Here is a 15,145-nt window from a genome sequence, read left to right on the forward strand (position 1 = left end):
GTGTGTGTGTGCTCATGAGGATGTCTGCGATGTCTGTCTCCTGCTCTCTCAGCTCTGAGCTGCTAATAAAGCCTCATCACAGTCATTCCCACACAGCAGCTGGCCGCGGCTAGTCAGGATGTGTGTGTGTGTGTGTGTGTGTGTTTGTGTGCGTGAGTGTGTGAGTTTCTCGCAGGCCGATTACAGTCTGATTCAGTGTCTTATCAGCTGAGGAGAAGATCTGTTTTCTGAAAATGAGTCATGAATGCTTAGATTACAGAAATAAAGGATTCCTATTCTGTTCCTCGGCCTGTTTACATCTGTGGAGGAAGAGGTTCCCTGGGAAAACACACTGTTTTCTTTGGATTATCAATACTAAAAAAAAAACCTTCTCAGCAGCTTCTTTAGGATTTCCCATATGGGCGGTTCTGAGGCGCTTGTGTCAGGGCGGCTGGTGATGATCGGGAATTTAAATGAGAGAGGCTGACATCCGCACGCTGACCCCGAGTGGTGCGGTTTTCATCCTGCTACAGCGAGCCGTGACAGGACTCCCCGAGGTGAGGCAGAGCGGAGCTGAGTGGGCAAAACACAACTCAGAAGCAAAGAAAAAAAGAAAAAGAAACCCCGTCCTCCAGAGCCATCGGCAGAGCAGACAGTGCGACTCGGATATTGTGCTGAGAGTCAGATTTCAAAGACGGGGATCTTCTGTTTATGCCATCTTTCTTTCTCTGCGGTTAACAAGCAAATCTTCTTTCCTATCGCACAGCCAAGTCGAGAAGACAGGAATAGTGAAGGGACGGATCCAGAGCAGTGTGACTGAACAATAAACCGACGGAGAGACTGAGTCACAGTATCTGAATGCCTGCTGCAGCGTCGGCATAACATCCCCATGTGGCAACAGCGTTCATTCAGAGAGACGCCGTGACGTTATATAATCTGGAGTAGAAAGTAAATCGATGCTCATTTTCCTCGCTCTCCATAACTCCTCTGTTATTATGTCATTTAGACTCTTTGCCATCATTGTCTCTTTTCCTAAGCCTCCACTCCATCAACCCCCCCCAACCCCCTTAAACAAACTGCCTCTCTCCCTTTTCCAGAAGCTATTACAAACAGAAAACCTTCTCTGTAACTCAGCCACCGATTTAAAGTTCAGGAAAGAAAACATAAATAAATGAAAAGACCAGTGGAGTTTCCATTTCTGTTCATGAGCTTGGACGACTCATTGATTCCCTGAAAGGATTTCCCAAAGGTGTACACACACACACACACACTGGAAAATTCCTGTGGACGAACTGACACCAACTGAGGCTGAGTTGCGTGTACAGGCCAGTCACACACTTGTAAGACTTTTTCAGTAAAAAAAAAAAAAAAGTTTCTCTTAACCGTCTAAAGAGTCAATAAGACTCTTTTTATTAAACTAAGCTCATGAATTTCAAGAATATATATAAATGAGACACATGCAGCAACTTAATATGTAATCTACAGCTGCTCCAAGTGCTAAAAGTGTTCCATTTCTAAATTTCAATTAAAAAAAAAAAGCTTAAAGCAATTAACAGTAAATAAAGTCGACAGAGCGACACCGTGTGGACAAACCGGGGAATGACTCGTCCTGCTGCTGACATCTGGCAGGTGACACATCCACTCATGAAGCCAGTCACTTTATTTAAAGACCTGCTGAGCTCAAACTGCGAGGATGTAACCCATCCTCCAGATGCGTCCAAGTTCTTTTTTTTTTTTTTTTAAGTTCGTTCTTTTCTCATCCCACCTCCTGCGCAACATCCAGGAAGGTGTGATGACTCCGATTTGGCCAACTTCTATTCTTCCACTGAATAACGAGGTAACTGCGTGAAATCCCCGGATTTCCCAACTCCCTGGATGAGAATATTACCACCATCTGAACAATCATCTATTACCTAAACCACAAGATGTGCAGTAAAAACCAAATGTGGGTCAACGGCGCGCCAATAAATGAATGAATGAGAACCTAAAACTGAAACTGTTCATATCAGACCTTATTGTTTTTGCCGTTTCTGAAGATGCGTGCTGGAAATAAATGCGTAAAACACTGCAGAGAGGTAGAACTCGTGTCACCTGTAGAGGATTAATTCGATGAAGCGACGCCTGTAGCTGCTGGTCATTTAAAACGTGTTTTCTTTGAAGTCTTTTCTTCACCTACCTGGAGGCAGACTTCCTAACGTGGCCGTGGAGAACGCGTAAAACGGAGAAACACGAAAAGCATCCCAACAAAACAAAGACACCGTCTGCGGGATGCTGATGGACCTCTCGTTAAACTTCACGAGACTGAATGATTTCCTCATCTGCTCGCTTCGCCTGATGAGTCAGTGTAGTAAACACGAAACGGCAGGTTAACAAGAAAGAAGGAACAAAACTTTTGAACTTTTTTCCCCCCCAAATATCACAATTTAAGTTGCACAAAAGCAAAAGAAGCTCCCACTTATAGAAATACAGGAAGGGAAATCGAGTTTGGAACAGTTGGTTTAATCTTGCATTGTTGTTGTTGTTGTTGTTGTTGAAAACCACACAAATGACATCCGTGATCCAAACAGCCCCCCTTTCTGAGAGCCTCGGTAATCCCCAGGAGGACACCAGTCCTGCGCCGGGAGCTGGACCAGCGCCAGCCGGCACGGCACAGGTACGCGCGTAAAAAGACGCACGGGACGCATCCAGAGCAACAACAGTCCTCTCTCTCTCTCTCTCTCTCTCTCTCCAACATCCTCTCAGCCAAACACCAATAAACAGTTGTGGGGTTGTTACTTACTTTGTGTCTAGATGAGAGGTTCTGCAATCTCTCCTTCGGGTGCCTAAATTCATTTGTATTCATTTGTCCCGGCAGTCAAAAACCTGATCCGTTAATCACAGCGTGACTCCTTTGCGAGGGGGGCAGAAGACACCGGCCGCCGCTTTACACATCTGACAGGCTTGAGATGGACCTCCAGAGGGAAAAACTCATGTTGAACTGCCTGTCAAGCCCGGCATAAATTCCTTGCGGCAGGCTGGGTTGACAGAGAGTTCTCCTGCGCGGTTTTCTGCCGATATTCCCTCGTGTTTCATTCATTTATGCCGAATCCGGATTGAGGGACGCGCGGCCGGAGAGAGAAACGCTGGGCTCTGTGGAAGGGGAGTTACGGAGTCAGGAGCGCTCGGACTCATTCCTTTCCTTTTTAAATAGGCTTTCTGTGGGTAAAGCGATGGCAAGGCGCACCGCGCAGCCAGGTGTCAAGTTACAAAGCCCAGTGGTTGTTTGGAGCAACTGCACGCCTTCTCCAGGGGGGTGGCCGCACGGACCCGACCCCCTCCGCACCGTTTAACCTCAGGGAGGAACCACAAGTGGACACTCTTCCCTTATTTATTCACCACATTGTTGCTGAACGCATGGGATTAATTTAAAACGGCACCAAGCAGTCTTTGTCCTCTGAAGAGGTGAACTTTCGCAGGTGGAAAAATGTGGAAGAGGATTGAAAATTATATGAGTGAACAGTTGCAAAACAACCAAATTATGTTAATATTAATAATTCTCTGCAATTATTGCGCTCATTTGGTCACATGCAGTCATAATGTGAGCTGAACGCCGCGCAAAATGTAATTATTTCACCGGGATATTCTGCATTATTTCTCCATGTGAGGCATCTGCATTGATGTTGGGGAAAACGTGTAAATGGAGACAGGCAGGAGAAGAAGCACCTGGATCAGCTCCCATTACCTAAAGAGGGGTCACGGCCCCGAGCGGGACGGGCCCTCCGACCAGAGACCTCTGCTACAGCCAGCAGAGAAGCTAATTACCAGCCGACATCTGCTGGAGACGTTCAAGAACGAACACACACACACACAACACACACACGGGTGACATATTTTGCATTTCTGTCAAAACTGATTACAAACAAAAATAAAAAGTATTTAGCTGATGGATTCCTTGAGTGAAAAGCAGAGTAATAAAGACACTGGACACCATTGAAACGCAGTCTGGATTATATAAGAAGTCTTAGACAAATATAACTTTCAGTCCAAAGTCCACTGTGGTCGCAGAGATGATGCTACTCGGTCAGCGACAAATGGTGGTTTGGTAAGTTGGGTGAATTTCGAAGAAACTTCCTGCTTTGAGCTGCTTCCCATCACCACAGAAGGCTTTCTAAATGCGGACTACTCATTTTCAGTCGTCTTATCTTAGTTGTCGCGAGTTAAACTTGTATAATTTAGATTTCTGAAACAGTTCTACAGTGCTTTATCACCGAATCACCCAGTTAAACTCTGACTCTCAATGACTGTCCAAACGTTCTGATGATTGCTCCACAGAAAAGATCTCAGTGGCTCTGGTCCATTACCGCTCACGGTTTTCAGCCGGGGGCCTTCGGCGCTGAAAGGTCGCCTTGAATGACACCCGGCTCGGGCGTGGCCGGCGGCGTGCGTCAGCCACTCTGACCTCCCCTCATTTCGGCTCGGGCCCACGGGTCGCTCAGCCCCGGGGGCGGGTGCTAATGGACCGGGGTCATTAACATCCTCTTTACAGTCCCCCTTCACACACTCCCGGCCTTGTGTTTCCGCGCCGGGTGCCACCCGACCCTCCCGCGTGCTTCCAATGAGCCACGGCGACTCTGCCCCCGTCGTCCAAATTACAAACTCCGTACTTGCTCGCGCGCTCGCTGCCACCCCTTAAAGCTGCTTAATTATGGTCATTGGCACCAAGTCTGAAAGCTCCCTTTATCCCCCCCCGCGCTCCCGAAATAGGTCCTGCTGAAGCACACAGGCAGCCCAGATCAAACGCTCCCCATAGGGAAGGGGTCATTACTGGTGCGCAGGGCGGACACAGCCCGATGGGTGCCGAGCCACGCCTCGAGCCCAAATTGCAGCCTGGGCCTGGTGAGGACACAAGACTGCTCTTTGATGCACGGCAGGACGGACGGCTACACAGCCTGCTTGGATATCGGTGTTTACAGTCAGACATGCACCGTACGTACACAAAAACAACCAATACAGTGTCTGGGCAGACTGGAAAGCGAAGAAAATTAGGTGCTGGGCTCGGCTGGGCGTTCTCGTGGTTTTTATTTACCCAGATGCCAGACTTATTTTATATAACTAGCACGTCCAGGATTGTTCCCAGGTGACAAAGCTCCTAAGTGATATAAATACGTTGCATATCAGATTAAAGGATTATATGAGACTCGCTGCACTGTGCAATTTTTAGAATATAATAACGAAAAACCCTTAAATGAAGGCGTTTTGAGGCGCTTTGGACGTGAAATAACATCATGCATGTCGCCCGACAAATAAACAGCTTGTGAGGACAGTGTCCTCTGTGTCGGCGTGTTTTGATGGCGGGCAGCGGCGGAGGTTACGGAGGTGGCGCTGTCGGCGCAGACAGTGCTCTGTCTCTCTCCGTGCACAAGCAGACTGTTCATACCAGGAATGTGTGTGTGTTTGGAAGAGTGTGAATGCACGTGTGCGTGCGCGTCCCGGCGGCCTGTGTTTTTCCTTTTACAGGTGGTTGTGTCCGCCTGTTTGCTTTCCCGGTTCTGTCTCCTTCCTGGTGGGTTTGGGGATGAGCGCGGAGGTGGAGCGTGGTCAAAGCAGCTCCTGCCTGCTGCCCTGTCTGCCTCTCTCAATCCCGTTCCGGCGCCTCAATTATTCCCCTTTGTCTTTCCTCTTTAATCTGCGACTCCGCACTCACATGCGCCCCTCTACCGTCTTCACTTCTGTCCTCTGAATCTTCGCTGCTTCCCTCGCTGCACTCGTCCTGAGCCTCTCTCTCTCTCTCTCTCTCTCTTCTCTCCCTGTCATTCGCTCGCCACAGACATTTCCAGTCCTGGCACACCAGAGGAGACAGCCACCCTGAAAACAGTGCCACGACCATAATGAGCATGTTGAGTTCTCGTAATAACACCAGAATAACCTGCTGGGGGAGACGTGCTCTTCTGGGGGCCGGCAGCACGCACTGTCAACGCCACACACACACACACACACACACACACACATCTGCACTTGTCCGAGTGTGAAATTAAGTTTCACAACTCTGAGCTCGTTTTAGAATAATTCCTCCAGTGTTTGCAGCGCCTGTGTTACACATAAACGATGCACTTTTAGCACAGCAGAGTGTTTGACGTTTGTTTGAATGCGTTTGGGGTGAGGAGGGTTCAGCGGAGGAGGAGGAGGAGGAGGAGGAGGGTCAGGGGTTTTATCTTTTTCGCTCAAGGCGGAGTTCAGCAGCTCTGTTTTGGAGAGTCGGGGAGTGACTGAACTGTAAATTTCCAGAGATAAAATACACACCGCATGGCAGTTAACATCTGTTTTGACACAAAGATGAACCAAAATGAAGCAAAATATATTAGATAAAAACATCAATTTGTAAGATAAAGTGGCAGTCCGTGTTCAAAAGCTTCCTTTTATAGTCACTGTAACTTGGATAGATTTTTTAGGCCTGAATCAACCAGGAGTGACTCAAAATTCAAACAATGTCAATTTTATCTACAACGTACGTATCAGCTGTAATTGGTCCCCGGCATTATGCAACAATGATGAAAAGTACGACTGCTGAATCCTGTCAGCATCTGCAAAAAAGTGGAAAAATGGTTAGAAAGACATAATTGTCCTGAAAGACTTCTTTACTATTCACTCCATAAGCACCAGCACTATGAATTCTGGGTACACCATGGTCAGGTCCAGACCACGACACACTCACGTTTATATTTAAGAGCAATTTGACCATCAAACATGCTTTTTAGACAGAAAGGAGGGAAAACATGCAAACTTTGCACAAAATGCCGCCGGTCTCGCTGTGAGAAGAGAGTGCTAACCACCGAGCCACTTCCCAACCCCGAAGAACACCACATTCTGAGATATAAATACTGAAGTGAGACGGCGTCTTTCAGCAGACGACATCTTTTTCGAGTGTGATTAAGCTTCTGGAATTTTAAGAACATCACAGAACATTGTTCAGAGAACATTACCAAAAAAAAAAACAAACAGTTTTTGAATTATCTTTCAGAACGTGAAAGCCAGCGAGATTATCGACACAGGAACAACACGACACCATCAAAGAGGCGCAACGCGCCAAGGAGTCCGTCCACGCCGGCGCGAGCGGGAGCGAAGGCGATCTGCTGAACATACACACTGGAAGTGTGTTCGCGGGTATCCAGGGTCTTCCATACGTACGTGAGAGAGAGAAACCTGCTGGATCGGACGCTGTGAAATTCCACCTTTAAAGCTCCTCCCTCCATAAACAGTGGAAGGTGACAGCATGTACAGTAGGGAAAAAAAAAAAAAAAACATTTTAAATTCCAGGCAAGTTTTCATTCAATTCACTTTATAATGAAATCCCACCTTAGTGCGCAACTTATCTCCTGATTAGATCCAGGTTCAATTTCCGATTCCGTACTTATCATCTGTCAAACAGAGCTACATTTCATTCTTATTCTGGACACAGGGCTCTGTATTGAATTTGGATTGGGCCACCAGAGACCAGGGCAGCCTAAGTAGAAACAGCAGGGCCGAGTGAAACCTGCTCTCTCTGGCATAAAATCAATGTCCAGATTCCAGTGATGCCTTCTGTAAAAGGACTTCATTATGCTCTCAGAATATAGACTAGACAAATATTTGGCTTGGTCATTATGATGCTGTATCCACTCCCCCCGTGGATCCAGGTCCGACACCAGGCTCAGTGTTCCTGCGCCTCAGAACTGGCTCACACTACCCCCCGTCAGCCGCTCTCCGTGGCCACAAGTTCACTGAAAATAAAACCACATTCTGCAGCGAGAGAAACAAAGAAACGCCAGATTTATATACTTTTTTTTTTTTTTTTTGCTAACCAAAGCAAAGCAGAGGCGAAGGTTTCGGGGAACCTGGATCTCCTGTCTCCATCAGGCTGACATGGTTGAGAAGTGGCCGGGAAGTGTCACTCCCTGGGACCCCCACACCCCTCCAGACAGATGGTCTTTCACTTGGACTTTTCTGCTACCGCTCCGCGACTCCCCTCCCCTCCCCTCCCCCCCCACCCCCCACCCAGCCGTATTTCCATCACTTCAGAGGACATTATTCTCACCTACATTCAAACGGACCCGAACCTCAAACTGAGTCTCCACCTGAAAACGGAATGAGTGGAAGTTAAGGCCACTGTTCACCTGAGGAGATCGAGGCTGCGCCAACAGATTTATGTACACACACACACACACACACGACCAACTAGAGGCGCCTTTTTTCCTTCTCAAACTGTTTCCCCCTCACAAGGAGGAAATTTATGTGTGTGTCTGATGTTACTTAAAAATTTGCCACTGTAGATCTTGTAGCAATAAATCAACATTAAGCAAAATGCACCATTTAACTTCAGTTGCATTAAAGGTTTGAATTTGCTCTGCAGTTTGTGCATTCAACATGAGTGATGGAGCTACGTTTACCATCACTCTGTATTTTTTTTTTTTTCAATTAATCATCTGAAATACAAAGACTCTTAATGTCATTTACTTTTTAATTTTCTGAAAAAAAAAAACACCAACGACCTTCAATTCAGAGCTGATGCAAAAGACTTATTTTAAAAGATGTAACATACGATCATAAAAAGTGCTGTAATAAATCAAAGGAGAAGCGTTTGTACAAAAATTGCATTGATAAGAGAGAACCAAAGTAGGGCATAAGACTTGCTGTTTCCTGTCATTTTTTTCTTTTATGGGCTAATCGCCTGCTGGCTGCGGCCTCAAAGCGCCAGTAAACAGCAGCAGAGGCACTTGTTGGGTGGCCCCTCGGTGTCTCCAGCCCACCTCCTCTACACGGTGTGTGACTGACCGGGCGCTCCTCGACCAAACAGTGAAGTTTGACCATAAATAACCAAAAAAAAATAAAAAGAAAAAAAAAATCTTTTAATTCATTGTATGCCTTCCTCATCTTGGGGCCACAGGCCTACTGAAGCTGATCCCTGCTGACGGTGGGCTAAGTCTGCGGTGCATCATCGAACAAACACACACAGACAATCACACACACTTTCATACACACTTGTCAGGCTTGTTTTGGGACTGTGGGAAGAAACCGGAGTGTTCCATCAAAAGCTGAATGATGCTCTGCCAGCACGGTCATGCAGCGTCTTCGGCTTAACCTCGCCTTCCTGGTTGTTTAACAGACATAAGAATGGGATTTTTACAGCCATTGTACCACTTGCCAAGTTTCTGAAGCCGTTTAATCTGCAAAGCATCGTTCCTTAAACTCTGGTTGCACTCCTTTAAATCAAACTTTCTCGTGAAAATCCACTGTACTCCCAAAACCACATGAGGTAGAGCGTTTACGAAGCCCGGTCCGTTACTGACCTCACGGAAAAAAGAAGTATTTAAGCCCCACAAATACCTTTATTTTCATTCAATATTTCCATATATCATCCTTTATTTACTCATAAGGAACTTGATAAATTCTTGGCTCTTCTTACTGAGTAACAACACATGTAATGCTTCACATGGTGCTGGTGTTTCTTCACCTGTACACAAACACTTTGTGTATAATGTGGTGTGTGTGAGTGGATGCAATTGTCCACCTTTTAAACTGTCCTGTAAAGCAAAACTGTTCCAGGCCGGTGGCTGTGTCTGGGAATCGCTTTCAGATGGCTCTGATAGTATAATATTATCCAACTCGCTGTGGCTGCAGGAAATTGGAGAATTTTCCTATAGACGGGAGCAATGGGGCCATATGGGCCTGCGTCCTGTCCACACCAGTGAGATAACTTCCTCCTCCGGACCTCGACACAAGGCATCATTATCAGCCAAAATGAATGACTCCTCTCATTAAAGAGATCGCTCCAGGCCAAGTGTGCTCACCGCGCCTCCTGTCAGAGATGATAGCGCAAGACTTAGTGAAAAGGTGACAAACTTTAAGTTTTAAATCAACTTTATTAGAAAAAATTAATTAAATCTGATGCAGAAAAACAGATGTTTAACTTGAATTACCTGTAAATAAATGTATCTATTTCTTAATTTATGAATTTACGTAGTACTTATTAAGATGATTTTAAGATCGGTTCAAACTGAACAACTGCAAAGTCAAATCTCTACATGCTCGCAGGTGACTGAAAAGTCATTTTTCTGAGGTTTGCACTGTGGTATCACTCTTAACACTCGGCGATTTGTCCTCTGCGTGGCGATTGCAAGTTCTCACAGTGCAAATGTTGGTTCTCTCAAGTCAATCCACAGACGTGAGCGTCCTGTTGGGTTGATTAGCGTCTCTAGATTGCTTTTAAATGTGATCGTTAACCTGTCTTTTAGCCCTGCTGGATTCTGGAAACCATGTCTCCAGGGCACCCCGAGTTTCTCCATCCCCGTCTGCCCCTGAAACTGGATAGAGTGGGTGTCGGAGAAGGCTGGATAAACCCGTTTTGTGCTTTGTCAGAACCATCAGGTCACGTCCATCAGCGCCGGAGACGAGCTGCCAGTCTTCGCTCCCTTCGCCCTCCGTTTCCTGTCCTTTCATTCCTCCCACTGGTCCTTCGCTGTTTCTGTGACCCTTCCTCTAACTCCTGCCGCTCATATGCCACGGGAGCGAGCCAAGTTCGGAGGGAGGGAGGGGGGGAGGGGGGAGGCTTATCCTTTCTTTTAGTCCACCGAAAGCTCTCTCTGCAAAAGTCCTCAGGGCTATACAATAAACATTTCATTTCCTCTGGCAAGCAATGGGAAGGCTTATATGATGTAAAAGAGCAGAAATAGCCACTGAAAAATGCTTGTCACTCTGTGTTTCTGGGGTCGGGCTCGTTCCCGTCGGGGAAGGCATGAATCTCGATGCGGCGAGGAGTTAAGACGTCTTATTGCGGGATCGAGCTGCCTGATGTCAAACAGAGCAAATATAAAGAGGAGCATGTTTAATTCAGAGAGGACGACACAGAGGGAATACTGTATGGAGTCCGCAGCGACCGAGGCACTCATCACTTCTCCTGCGGCGTCAGAAACATTTACATGAAAGACGAAAACATTTCATAAAACCAGTCTTCACCAAATTCTGAGAACTGCAATATTTAACATATTCTTTGATTTTTTTTTTTAATAATAAAAACCCATCAAACAACCACCTCCAAATCAAATTATTAATATTTTGTGAAATGAATGGGATTGTTGTTCTTTTTTTTTTGTGAATCCAGACTTCAGTAGCAGGCCGAGCCAAACCACAGATCCTATAATAGTGGGAATAAAACCCACATCGACTTTTCAATTTGTGCTTTTCAAAAGGGGGCATTATGGTGAGGGAAACCTTGCCCTTTACGTTTTCTCACACTCATCTTCAGTCCTCCTGACTCCGCCATCCTCCCTTCATATAGTTTGGAAAATATGAACGGAGCCACGGCATCCCAATAAAAACAAATCTTAAATCTTAAATTCCCATCCTTAATTGCAGCCTTCGAGTGTATTTTTTTTTTAAAAAAGCATGAAAAAAATATGTTTGGGATCAGAATCCGTGCTGTGAGAACAGTGGGGCCCTGGTCTGCTGCCAGAAAGGTTTGGGAAAGACGTGGAACAAAGACACGTTGTCAGCTCACCTGCAGAACGTGTGGTTGTTAACCTCTGCCAGCTCGTTTGGCATTTCTGGGCGCTGTGATGTGGTTTTCAGGGTGGGAGGGGGGCGTTCAGAAACCGTGGAGCACAGTAGGAGAAAATGTGGTCGTCCAATGTAAAGTGAAAGATTAAAGAGGCTTTATTATGACTGGATGAAATTACAGTGAAAGCGGAGCGCTGACCTCCAGCAATCAGCGGCAATGCGGATGAAATATATACAAGCTGTGTGCGCACATGGCGCAAACACGCAAACCCTCACTGACGCACGCGTTACTGCACATCTAGTGCAAATAATGAAGTGTCAAACAGCGCATGGAGGGCAGGCGGAAAGCATCAGGGTCCCTGAGAGGCAGGTATTCCTCCGTGGTCATCTCTTTCAACACACAAAGACCCTTCAAACTCCCCTCCAACTGCAGGGCTGCCTATTATTCTAACAGATTGTTACACCCAGCCAAAATAAATACTTGTAATGATTATATTTAGGTTTCCTGTGTGTACCTGCAGTGTATTTAGGGTATGAGAAAACAGACATCTTCCTTGCTGCTGCGAAGCCGTCACAAAACGCAGCAGGATAGAGAGAATGAAGTGTTTCCATTGGACCGTGTGCTTATTTCTTTTCTGGACAAATAAGCACCCATTGCAACTCTCAACCCCTAATTTTTATGGTTTCTAATCTGAGAGCTTAGCCCTGCCCTTATAACTGCTTTTCTGCTCCCATCTTCACGGTCTGATTGTCGGAGCCGTTGAGCCACGCAGGCAGCGAGACTCCAAACACACCAGTGTCAGTGCTGACCGCTTGACTTCAGGCCGATGCTGAACGTTAAAATAACTCCGAGATGGACTGCGATAAGACTTCATGCAAACATTCGCGGTGCGTGGCGAATGAATCATGCTGACTTGAGCGATCCTCCGAGTTTTCCCGAAGCTCTGTTTGGATTGCGGTGAAATTTGCAACAGATATAAAAGGCCCGTGGAGGATGAATCCTAATGGCTGTGGTGATCCTCTGGCTTTTTCTCTCTCGAGGGAACCAGAAGGTCAAAGTTTGCTCTGATTTAGAAAAGTGAAATCTGACATCTGGAAGGCACAAAAACTCCTGGACTCCAGATGACGAGGTTGGGCTGACGACCAGACAGATGCCGATGGGATCTGATACTTTCTATTTGATACCTAATCGAGGATGGAGAGACTGCAAGAAGCCAGAATCAAGTGATGATCGCACGTGCTTTGCAGGTAGCCAGTCCATGGAACGGCAAACAAAGTGAAAGAGACGACGGCGCGCAGTCTCATTCACACGTACCGTCGATTTAAACAAACCAGTTCGACTGATAGACCTGACTCCCGTCCCGACTGTGGGAGAACGACTGAGAATGGTGGAGGCTCGGAGTGAGGCTGAGAAATCAATCCATGCATACTTCCCATCCATACTTCCAGACTAGACCTTAATTCCCTATTATCAGAGTGTCCAAATGACTGCTTAAGCAGTCTTCAATTTATTCAGAATGCTGCAGCGAGCGGCTGATGACAGGAACCGGCAGGGGAGATCACACCACTCCAGCATCGGCTCGTCGTCACTCACTTCCTGTGAAATTTAACATAGAATTTGAAATTCCTGCCTAACTGAAAAAGCTCTTAACGACCAGGCTCCATCATATGTTAAAGAGCCGCTGGTCCCATATTACCCAGCAGGCACTTGGTTCTCAGAGCGCTGACTTTCTGGAGGAGTCTAGGCTTTCTGAGAAACAGCAGGGCGTTCAGCGGCCAGGCTGAGACGATAACGCTGCTATTGGCGCTATAAAAATGAACATGAATTGAATAATGAGATAATCATTTAGCTGCCATGACCAGTATATTTCTGATTGAATGATTGGTCTGTTTATTCAGTAGAAGATGGTGAAGACGGATCATCTATGCTCAAAGTTCTGCTTCAATAGATGGAAGGTTGCTGCTTTGCAAGGTACTTTTACCCTTTTTTTTCCCTCAAAGGTAGCAAATGAAACACGGAAAGACCATTTCATACTCCAGATGACCAAAACAAAGCCAAAGGCACCGTTTAACTTTTGAAATACTGTCGGGTAAACGGAGCCTCACACTCTGAAAGTCGTCCGGTTTGGACCCTGGATTTGGCTCACGGGCCATATATTCATCAGCTGTCGAAATAAACCTGTCTAATTTGTATTCCTGTAAAATATTTTATTTTACATATGGTTTTATGATTTATTTTATGAGTTCAAGTCTGGGAAGGAGCTTTCTTTTTTTTTTTCTTATTCACAGTAAAATAGCATTTGAGTGAGAAGTATTTCATCAAGTGATTCAGGAAATAATTACAGCCGAGCCTGAATAACTGCCTTTCTTAGAAACACAAAATAACATCAGTGTTACTGTAAGTGGTTTTTATTGCAGTTTTCCACCATCTTGCCTTTCATTGTCTTTACCTGGAGTTTCACCGGGTTTCCACTCTCTCATCCACCAGATGATTTGATCTGGGTAAAACTGACTTTCTGTGCCGTTATGATGCATTTCAAAACATGTGCAGTGGGATTAATTAAGAGTGTTTTTCTGTCTTACCGTTGATATTTCAATGAGAATTTAATTAAAGGTTGTTTTCAGAATGAGGACCCCTTTTGAGGTTTTCCTGGATATGAAAAATGTCGCTTTTTTGGTTCTGGCCTTTTCAAAAGTAAGGTATGATTTCTGGCTTTAGGGCAAACTTCAGAGGCACAAAACTTATTGCAAAACATAACCTCACCAATTTCTTTTGAGAGCTTCTGAAACTAGAATTTCATATTAAAGTGAAAATACAAAATCCCAAATGTGACTTATCTCCTCGTGAGTCATTTAGGTGATTCACATTTTCTGATAATTCTGAATTTTTCAAACATTGAGCTAGACAAATTCATCAAATGATTCACTGATCCTCCTCTCTGATTTAACTCCATCGAGTTCATTCCTAATTTTTCAAACTGGCGTTTTTGGCTGGTTTTTGGATTTCCATTAAGTTTGGCACGAAAACATTTCTTTTGGCGATCTCATCCACCAAACTCTGAGACGCTGGTGAGCTTCCAGATATTCTCTGGGTGCAAAAAGTTACAATAAAACAAAAATAGTTTTTACTCTAAGTTTGAGTGGCTGGGTTGAGACAGATTCTTCATACAATCCACTGAATGTCCCAGTATAGAACGTTTCATATCGTTCACACACGCGGATTATCAATACTTTTAGGGTAATATATCAGCTTTTTATCATTCCAGAAAGTTATGAAGTGATGGGGTTTTTTTTGGTTTTTGTGAGAGTTTTGCTGTTAGCATTTGAAAAAGATAAAAACACCAAAAATGAGATAACTTTCAAGCAGTTTACTGGCTTTATAGCAGTGGATTAGAGGTAATGTGAATGGAGAGTACCCTCGTAGTGCATAAAAAACTTCAGCATTTCCCACGTTGTCGCTCTGTGAGCCAATTCCTGAGCTCTTTTTTAAACTACCTCCATCTGAGAGCAACAAAAAAGAGTAACATGCAACAATTTATGCATTTGATCCCGTTTACACGACATTGTCAAGCGAAAATAGAAAACGATGCCTGGAGCTGCTGAAAACGTTCATATTTAGAAAAGAGCACCGAGGTGCAAAACAAAACTTTTTGGAAAC

The 15,145-nt window shown here is 45.3% G+C and overlaps 1 protein-coding gene across 1 annotated transcript in view; it reads right to left on the bottom strand.

Annotated features, from left to right (window-relative positions):
• Window positions 1-3,105, bottom strand: part of col27a1a (collagen, type XXVII, alpha 1a) — a 66,324-nt gene extending 63,219 nt beyond the window's left edge. Inside the window, exon 1 of the mRNA XM_030085212.1 lies at window positions 2,759-3,105. Coding sequence (XP_029941072.1) covers window positions 2,759-2,811 — 53 coding nt within the window. The 5' untranslated portion in view covers window positions 2,812-3,105. The remainder of the gene's footprint in view (window positions 1-2,758) is intronic.
• Between the last annotated feature and the right edge of the window lie 12,040 nt (window positions 3,106-15,145).

The sequence above is a fragment of the Salarias fasciatus genome (assembly GCF_902148845.1).
Source record: "Salarias fasciatus chromosome 7 unlocalized genomic scaffold, fSalaFa1.1 super_scaffold_4, whole genome shotgun sequence".
Lineage (NCBI taxonomy): Eukaryota > Metazoa > Chordata > Actinopteri > Blenniiformes > Blenniidae > Salarias > Salarias fasciatus.